The following is an 8,424-nucleotide window of genomic DNA, read 5'->3' as shown; positions in this document are numbered from 1 at the left end:
CGAAACAGTGTTTTGGACTGCAACTCCCAGGTTGCACCGCGGTTGTGTGTTAGGTGTTGCGTAGAATGGGGTATTTCCTGTTCTTGTCGGTGTCACAGCTCGACAAAAGGTTCCTCCTGCATTGTTTTTCAAGCTAAATTGTACAACAGGACACACACCGTCGTTTTATAAACGACCACGAAGTCGCACCGGAGTTTCCTCACACATAAGGTAAAGTAGCTTACATTCGTGACACTCGTGTTTCAGTCCTTTCTGTGTGTTTTCATATCCCCCACTCCTGGTGTCACCTAAGCTCGTAAAAACATCTAGCAGGAAATGTGCAGGTCTTGAAAAGTCTGAAATAGTCAGGACCCTTGATTTTAAAGTAGCATTATTTAGTAAATGCACCCGTTTATTTTTCGTGGTGATTTTTTTTAATGATTAATTGATATTGTTTATTCGATCATTTAAGTAGTGTGTGTTCCTTTTGTTATACATTTAATGATATATAACATTTTGCACTAATAATTCAGTCTCATCCATCGCACTCATAAGTTTAACTATTATAAGTTTAGGAAAGCTTTTTAATCTCCCACGATCTACAATGTCTGCAAGAAAAATGTATGTAAAGTGTAATGAATTTGGATGAATTATGAATTTGTTTAGACGACTTTACGTCTAGGTCTCCTTTTAACCACCCTTCCTCTTAGAATTAAAACAAATGAAAGTTTGTGTTTAGTTTGTCTTGGTTTTTATGTAAATTATTTTCCACATTGTGGAGAATAAAATTGAAAGTAATCTAATTTGATCCAGTTGAATTAAAACATAGTTTCAGGAATATGCTGGTAAATAATGAATTGTATGTGTAGCACATGTTGTTTTTTCGTTGTTATTTTCTACAACCAAACCAAAGGTATTAAGTGACAGTACATTCTTTGTAATTCAACACTTCTATGTGGCGTGTCAGCTCCCCTCTGTGGTGGAATATTTAGTTGATGACCATCTTCACTGTATTTGTCCTGATGCAGATGAGACTGCCATGGCTGACTCTCACATTACACTCAGCACCTGTAAGGAGGGCGGCGTCCTTTGTCCCCACCAGCAGGACCACTGATGCCCACTCACTGGACCTGCTGCAGGAGTTTGTCTCCAGAGCCAGGCGACTGTTTGTCATCACTGGAGCCGGCCTCTCCACGGAGTCGGGCATCCCTGACTATCGCTCTGAAGGTGTTGGACTGTATGCCCGCACGAGTAGACGACCAATGGAGCATGCAGAGTTTGTCCGCAGTGCAAAGTCCCGCCAGCGCTACTGGGCCAGAAACTTTGTCGGGTGGCCACAGTTCTCCTCCCATCAGCCAAACTCTGCACACAAGGTTCTGCAGCAGTGGGAGGAGAGGGGGAAGCTGCACTGGCTCGTTACACAAAATGTGGATGCTCTTCACTCAAAGGCAGGACAGAAGAGATTAACTGAGCTCCATGGCTGCACACACAGGTGAGAAAATGGCATTATTAGACACCTCAGTATAGAATCAAAATTCAGACAAATGGTACTCTGTTGAGTGTTGGATGATTTTGACTGATGAATTTGGTTGAAGATTGATGAAACCAAAAGACAACCAAACTGTCTGTTTCCTCTTAAATGACATAATAAGTCAGTTTAGCCATTTGAATGTATACAGTTTAATGAGAGAAACCAGATTTTGTTGTATGTTTTTCCATATTCCTAATCCTTGGTTTGAACTTCAGCAGGTTGTCTTGTCCATGTCTACGTGCCTGAACGCATTGAGATGCTGCCTTTACAATTAGTAGTTGTAGTAGATGTTGAAATATATCGGTGTCCTCAGGGTGGTTTGTCTCGGCTGTGGTGCCATTTCAGCGAGGGAGGAGCTTCAGAGAAGATTCATATCATTAAACCCAGAGTGGAGAGCTCAGGCAGGCGTTGTAGCTCCAGATGGCGACGTCTTCCTAGAGGACGAGCAGGTGCTCCATTTCAGAGTCCCCCACTGTGACGACTGTGGGGGAATACTGAAGCCCGAGGTCACGTTCTTCGGAGACAGCGTGAAAAAGGGGACGGTACAGTTTGTGCACGACAGACTGGGAGAGTCGGACGCGGTGCTTGTTGTTGGGTCCTCGTTACAGGCAGGATTTTTGCGCACCCAAATCACAATAACATTAGTTTACAACACAAGTTGTTCAGGACTTTTGAATTGAATTGTGTCCCTCTTTGATTTTTCCAAAGGTATATTCAGGATACAGGTTCCTGCTGGCAGCAAAGGACAGGAAAATACCGGTTGCCATCCTGAACATTGGACCCACAAGAGCCGACCACCTGGCTGAGCTGAAAGTGAGCGGCCGCTGTGGTGAAGTGCTGTCAGTCATTCATCCTCTTTGATTGTCGTGGACATCATGGTTTGAATAGTTGCTATTCATCAAACTGTGCAAACTACCTCTTTTTAACAAGATAACAACCGAATAACCTTCAGGATGGCACTTTTAGCTGTTTTTTTTGTGCAAAGCAAAATAAGGCCTACATATTTGACATATGGGGCTCATAATGCTGCTATCAATATATGGCAAAACTGACATGACTGCTGAATATTAACAGTTACTGTTTTCATGTGAAGAAATGAAACAAATGGACCTAAAATGACATTTGTTTTATATTATACAATAGAGAAGTTAGTGGAAGTTGCAGGGAAGATCATCCAATGAACCAGAAACTAGCCATCAAACACAAACTGGACTTCAGTGTGTGTTTTAATGGCTCATTATCTTTATACTGTTTTGTCTCAGACTGCTAGCAGTGTCTGTTCAGTGAGCTGTAATGAAGATCCCACATATTTATATTTCAAATGTCATGACAAAAACCTTTTCTTTTAGTTCTTTTAAATAAAAGAATGAAAGCACTTTACATGTCATGTGTACACATACGCAGATCAAATGTCTCCTGGTAACACGTTATCCTTTCATCATTTATTTAAAATCAGACGGTAGAAAGATGGAAAATCTATGGGGGGAGTAAAGAATGACATTTATTTGATTTATGGATTAAACACTTTGTCAGGTAATTAAACTTCACTTAAACATTTACATTCCATGCTATTTTAGACGACAAATATTAAACGTATTATTTAAGCCACGTCATAGACCACTACCAGTGTCCCTGTACCAGTATGTGGAATGTAGATTCAGTGCTGAATGCCTGTTCCTTTACTCAAGTAGAATTTAGAAAGCAGTTGGTATTATCTGTAATTATGCTTCCACCCCATAATTAGATGCAACTAAGATCAGTATCTGAAGTCAACTCAAGAGATTTGTGTTATCACTAGTTTAAACCGGCTGCTGTGGGAAATGTGTACTTAATTTTGTTGTTCTGGGTACCGTTGGCTAAAACCTCAACTTTATATAATATGAGTATGGGATATTTAGAGTAGCAAATTGAAGTGTTTTGCATTTATTTCAGATATTATATATGATATAAAATATTTCATTATTTTAATGATGAACAAAACAGGGTATTTTGTGTTTTACCTCAGTGTAGTGCTTCAACTGCATTAATCATATCATCACTATTAAAACAGTGAGTAAAAACAATGACACACTTTGAAGTAAATGGCTGTTATGACAGTTTAATGAAGTGATAAAAGGAAAAACCCACATGTTGTATACCAGGGTATTTGTATAAGACATCACAGACAGACTGAGGGCAGAGTCACTGTGCTTTGACAAACCCCAAGATCCTTGAAGACATTTTGCTGCTGAAATTTCTCTTGTAAACGAAGCCTCCAGGAGTCCAGGTTGGACTGCGTCTCTTCGAGCAGAACAGCCGGGACGCTGAAAGAGTATAGACGACATCTGTGGTCTGCAGTGGCCGCCTGCCATGTTACTGCAGCTGTAGTAACCACCAGAGGAGTCATAGACAGACAGTTTTCAAAGCTGTTGGTCTGATCAAACCAGTAAATTACAGGGTAGTCCAACAATAGACCGAAGACTGTGCACAGATTCCAGTCTTCACATTTCTCTCCCACACAAAGAGGTTTCTCTACCACTTCTAGCTGTTGAGAATCTCTCAGAATTAGCAGTAAATCTTGTATTATGCTCTTGAGCTCTAATCTGAGTTTGTCAGTAATGACAGGCTTCTCCAGTGAGTGACAGACATCAATCACAGGGATGGCACCGCCACCGCCCAGCACCTGCTCTAGATTTGACCTAACAGCAAATGGATTAACAATAAGTGTGTCTCCATTTAAATCCAATGTGAAAAGTGATTCAGACACAAGCTGGGAAGACTGCAGAGAGCTCACATACTGCTGCACCTGCTCTGGACTGGTGCCATTACTGTCGTACAGCAGAGCAGGTTTCAACCCCAAATTGACAGCCAGGACCTGAGCAGCCAGGTCCAGACTCTGAGGAACAGAGAGAGATTTTCTTCCAGCACACAGATGTTTACGAGCTGCAGCAACAAAAGCCTCCTGAGTGGACATCACTGCAGAAATCACACGACAGTGCTCGAAATGGTCAGATCTACCTAAATGTGTAGCATTATGAAAATAAATTAAAATACTAGTGAGTCAGCAACAGAGACACTGACTGATTATTTGTTATCAAGCCATGTACAATAGGATATGAGTAAAAAAAAAAAAACAGAATATGAAACAAACTCAGATAAACAAGGTGATTTGTTTTGTTGTTTAAAGTATAACCAAGTTTCATGATCACTTATTCATGTCCCTTGTTTCTTCTTGGTCCAAAACACCTGAAAAGGAACAGAAACAAAACATAGGTTATTAATGTTTAATTGCCAGTTCTGTCAATTATATTTTATAGATATGTTTCAAAAGATTTTTTTGGTCAGCAGACAGACAGTTCATGCTGGCTCTAACAAGGAGGGTGAGCTCACCCTCGTCGTCATCATCATCCTGATTTTGGTGACATCGGATTTAGGACCAGATTATGCCACAGGCTGAGACATCAGGTCAAAATCGGAGAGATTTCTCGCAACCCAGACACCAGCTGCAAACAGACCCACGTTGACCAGAAGATTTCTGAAAGACAAAGAACAACAGAGTCAAAAAGTCATAATGTATCCTCACCCGATTTACACATAATGACTGCATCTCTGTCACTTGACTCTGCATAGTGGTGATGGTTAAACTGTGAGATCCCAGCAAAATAAGACCTGTATAAATGTTGACTTAATTTATATTTAATGTGACAAATAGTGAAGAATACCAAGTTGAATTGATCTTGACACCATTATGTCAGAACTGAAAGATATTGTGTTGTACAACAGAGAGAGCTTTTACCCCCAGGTTTTTATTTAGGCTTTATTAAATAACACATGCATTAAATATGTTTTTACATTTTTAACAAACACACTCTTGGAAACGGCTGATTCGCCGGTTCAAAACAATAATAGCCGTTACAGAAATGTCATAACATGAGACACTTCAACTGTTGGCAGATTCAACATTTATTTATTTTATTTTATTATAATTTTTAATACTTACGTGCAGCACATTTTCGATTAGATATATAGATTAACTGTCATCGTTCAACTAAGACGACAGACTCAAGGGCAAACTGTTAGCCGCATGGCTAGCATTAGCACACATAGACATCGAATATATCACATATTATTCACACCGACTCACCGTCTGAAGTCGTTTCTGTCCGTTGCGAAGTGACAAGCTGTACGGACCCAAGCCATCACACCGGGGGAGGAAGCCTTTTTACCTTCTGAACCGGCCATGGTGCTAACACGCGGAGTAACAACTACCACAGCAGCAAGGCAGCAACGCACGGAACTGATCAAAGACAGGGGGAAGAGTTTGGATGAACACCACTACGGTACGCGATAAAGCTCAAAAGTCGTACGTTTGCTTTTTTCCCCCCTCCTCGACTCGTTACGAGCAGTGTGAAAATGTCTGCCACTCGGTATCGTCGGTTTTTGAAGCTGTGTGAAGAGTGGCCCCGGTATCAGACCAAGGGAGGCCACGATTTAGGGACGGTTCTGCGGCAAAGAGTCGCTTCTGCCTTCCGTGAGGGTGAAAACACGCAGGTAGTGGTGACGCAGCTACATTACATATATACTGACAGCGACCTTGGCTGTCCTAACCGCTCTGTTTACAGTGGAGCCTCTTTATTATGAACATATATAGATGCAGCTGTGGAGGATTAAACCAGTGATTAACTCGCAGTTATTACATCTACTCAATCTACTGTGTCTTCCTGCTAATTATGTTTATATCTACGGAGACTTTGAGTGCTATTTACACTTCCTGTACTGACTTACTGAATCCGGTGCTCCTTTTAACTTGATTACATTACATAAGAAAAGCGTTGCTGTTTTAAAAATCTTCACAAATACATTTTAAGTCTAATTGTCAGTTTTCCAACTGTTTTGTGAGAGCAAATAACGCCAGGGCACAAGTAAAAGGTGACTGTTGTTTCCAACAACTAAAAAAAAAAAACTTTAAAACCTTCACACACTTAAGTAAAATTAGAGCGATATTCACAAATTCGAACTTCCACTATCAATTACCGTTAAAGGGTCAGTGTGTGAAGATGAAATAATTAAGTGTACAATTTTGTTGTATGAATGTTTTTTTAATGTCACCAGAATTACCCTTTTTAGGGTTAGGGTTAGCCCTAACCCTATCAGAAGCTGGGTCAGCTCTGCAGAGGCAGCTATTCTAAACTGACATGTTTTTACAATAGCCCACAGTGGACAAACTAAACATCTTTTGAGTTTTCTCACTAACTGAAGGCTTAGAATCTTCAACACACTCTGAAGGGAAGCAACATGTAACTTCCCCAATAAATGTTTTATTGAATTGAACTTTATTCCTCCCCCAGGGGGGAAACACACATTCACAACAGCTCAGTTAAGAAATGAGAATAGAATAAAAATAAAATAAGAATAAAATTAAAATTAAAAATAATAAAAATAAAAATTAAATACAATACAATACAATACAATACAATAGTAAGAAAATTACAAAAAAATAAAAGTAAAAAAGATAAAAATGTACTGCTCCCCCCTCTGATAAAATTACACACTACCTTTTTAAGCTACAGGTTGAAATACCAGACATAATTTGAATCATAGACTATGCTAGATGCTAGACAACAAGCTACAACCAAATTGTTATCAAAAAGAGCCACTTTTGGAGTTGGAAACAAAAAAGCACTGATATCTACATGCATTGTACAGTGAGACCTAAGCGCAGGGACCGTCTACAAAGTGCAATCGCCGAAAAAGATATTTACAAAATATTCAGGAAGTTCCCCATTTCACAACAAACTGCCACTAAACTCAGCTCACACCTCAGTGGTGCCCTGTAGATTATACTACACCACTCTGAAAAAATACACTTTTAATTAATTACTGGGAATATTCATTAGAAACGGTTGTGAATATCTTCAATAATAATACCGTGTAGTACTACCAGACTCTCTGTACACCTCACTGGTTTCTTGGTTTTTTTTTGTTGTCATTTTATATAGTGTCTTGGAATATTAACTAGAAATAATCATCGTTATCTTCACAACAATACAGTCCAGTGCCACCATATCACTTGTTTTCAACTACCTTTTTTCTATAATGTTATTGATTTGCAAAAGTTGGATCAATGAACATCTTTCTAACTTAAGTACTTGACACAAGTGCTTCAATAAATTAAAGGGGCTAGATGGTGCATCAAAAAGTTTAAATTTCCAGTTACTTTTGAGATAAAATATTTCATAAAAAATGTGTTAAACATGGTTAATTGTAACAGCTTAGTTTTTACCAGTTTTACCATTGTCTACATTTCAACCACTAAACTGTGCACATTTTTTCCCTCCCAGATCTCGGATCCAGAGAAATGTGATCAGATGTATGAAAGTTTGGCCCGGATCAATGGCAATGTATACAGAGAACGAGTATGTTGATCTATTCATGTACCTCAGCTTCTCTAAGTATATCTTTTTTATGTACTACGAAATGTATGTAAAAAAACTTCAATTTGTTCTCTCTGTTCAGTTTCCTCGTGTAAGAGACACAAGTTTTACTGGCGTCACTGTAGAAGAATGTAGACTATTTTTGTCAGGTATGGATTTGTTGTATTTTGACTTCTTTTCCAAAATAGTTAATATGTAAAGTTATAAAATGGCTGATAATTGTTTGGGGACTTTTACAGAGAGTATTCAACGGGTGGATGAAGACAAAAAGGGGCTGTGGAAGACAGTAATGGAAAGATTTTCCAAATCACCCGAAGACGCTCCAGAGAAGGCTCCTGAAAAATAACTATTTTAATATTGCATGTATAGAAATTAACATTGTTTAGAAATAAATTTTGTTGTTGGCATCTTCTTGCACTGTGGTCTTAAATTCTCATATTGAACATTCCAAACCAATAACTGGAAGTGAAAAAGAAAAGCAGATGAAAATGAGTAATGAGG

The 8,424-nt window shown here is 39.0% G+C and overlaps 3 protein-coding genes across 3 annotated transcripts; 2 read left to right on the top strand and 1 right to left on the bottom strand.

Annotated features, from left to right (window-relative positions):
- Positions 1 to 99: 99 nt before the first annotated feature.
- sirt4 (sirtuin 4) lies at positions 100 to 2,766 on the top strand. Its single transcript, XM_058631910.1, has 4 exons — positions 100 to 210; positions 1,008 to 1,471; positions 1,824 to 2,118; positions 2,219 to 2,766. Exons 2-4 carry the CDS (start codon positions 1,008 to 1,010, stop codon positions 2,369 to 2,371), a joined length of 912 nt encoding a protein of 303 aa, XP_058487893.1. The 5' UTR covers positions 100 to 210; the 3' UTR covers positions 2,372 to 2,766.
- An 822-nt stretch (positions 2,767 to 3,588) lies between these two features.
- On the bottom strand, positions 3,589 to 4,732 carry c6h1orf74 (chromosome 6 C1orf74 homolog). Its single transcript, XM_058632557.1, has one exon. The coding sequence runs from the start codon at positions 4,461 to 4,463 to the stop codon at positions 3,669 to 3,671; it is 795 nt and encodes a 264-aa protein (XP_058488540.1). The 5' UTR covers positions 4,464 to 4,732; the 3' UTR covers positions 3,589 to 3,668.
- An 889-nt stretch (positions 4,733 to 5,621) lies between these two features.
- LOC131461363 (ubiquinol-cytochrome-c reductase complex assembly factor 2) lies at positions 5,622 to 8,330 on the top strand. The gene is made up of 4 exons (XM_058632559.1): positions 5,622 to 6,040; positions 7,831 to 7,905; positions 8,006 to 8,072; positions 8,163 to 8,330. The coding sequence occupies exons 1-4, from the start codon at positions 5,903 to 5,905 to the stop codon at positions 8,267 to 8,269; spliced, it is 387 nt and encodes a 128-aa protein (XP_058488542.1). The 5' UTR covers positions 5,622 to 5,902; the 3' UTR covers positions 8,270 to 8,330.
- The last annotated feature ends 94 nt before the right edge of the window (positions 8,331 to 8,424 follow it).

Source organism: Solea solea, chromosome 6 (genome assembly GCF_958295425.1).
Source record: "Solea solea chromosome 6, fSolSol10.1, whole genome shotgun sequence".
Classification (NCBI taxonomy): Eukaryota; Metazoa; Chordata; class Actinopteri; order Pleuronectiformes; family Soleidae; genus Solea; species Solea solea.
The sequence above is the reverse complement of the archived record's forward strand: the minus strand, read 5'-3'. Positions and strand labels throughout refer to the sequence as shown.

What these genes read in the sequence shown, in the direction of transcription:
- sirt4 (XM_058631910.1), top strand. Translation starts at nt 1,008, where the DNA reads ATGAGACTGCCATGGCTGACTCTCACATTACACTCAGCACCTGTAAGG. An exon ending in CTCCATGGCTGCACACACAG is followed by an intron (nt 1,472 to 1,823) that starts GTGAGAAAATGG and finishes CGGTGTCCTCAG; the next exon opens with GGTGGTTTGTCTCGGCTGTG. An exon ending in TTGTTGGGTCCTCGTTACAG is followed by an intron (nt 2,119 to 2,218) that starts GCAGGATTTTTG and finishes ATTTTTCCAAAG; the next exon opens with GTATATTCAGGATACAGGTT.
- c6h1orf74 (XM_058632557.1), bottom strand. Translation starts at nt 4,463, where the DNA reads ATGTCCACTCAGGAGGCTTTTGTTGCTGCAGCTCGTAAACATCTGTGT.
- LOC131461363 (XM_058632559.1), top strand. Translation starts at nt 5,903, where the DNA reads ATGTCTGCCACTCGGTATCGTCGGTTTTTGAAGCTGTGTGAAGAGTGG. An exon ending in GTGAGGGTGAAAACACGCAG is followed by an intron (nt 6,041 to 7,830) that starts GTAGTGGTGACG and finishes TTTCCCTCCCAG; the next exon opens with ATCTCGGATCCAGAGAAATG. An exon ending in GCAATGTATACAGAGAACGA is followed by an intron (nt 7,906 to 8,005) that starts GTATGTTGATCT and finishes CTCTCTGTTCAG; the next exon opens with TTTCCTCGTGTAAGAGACAC.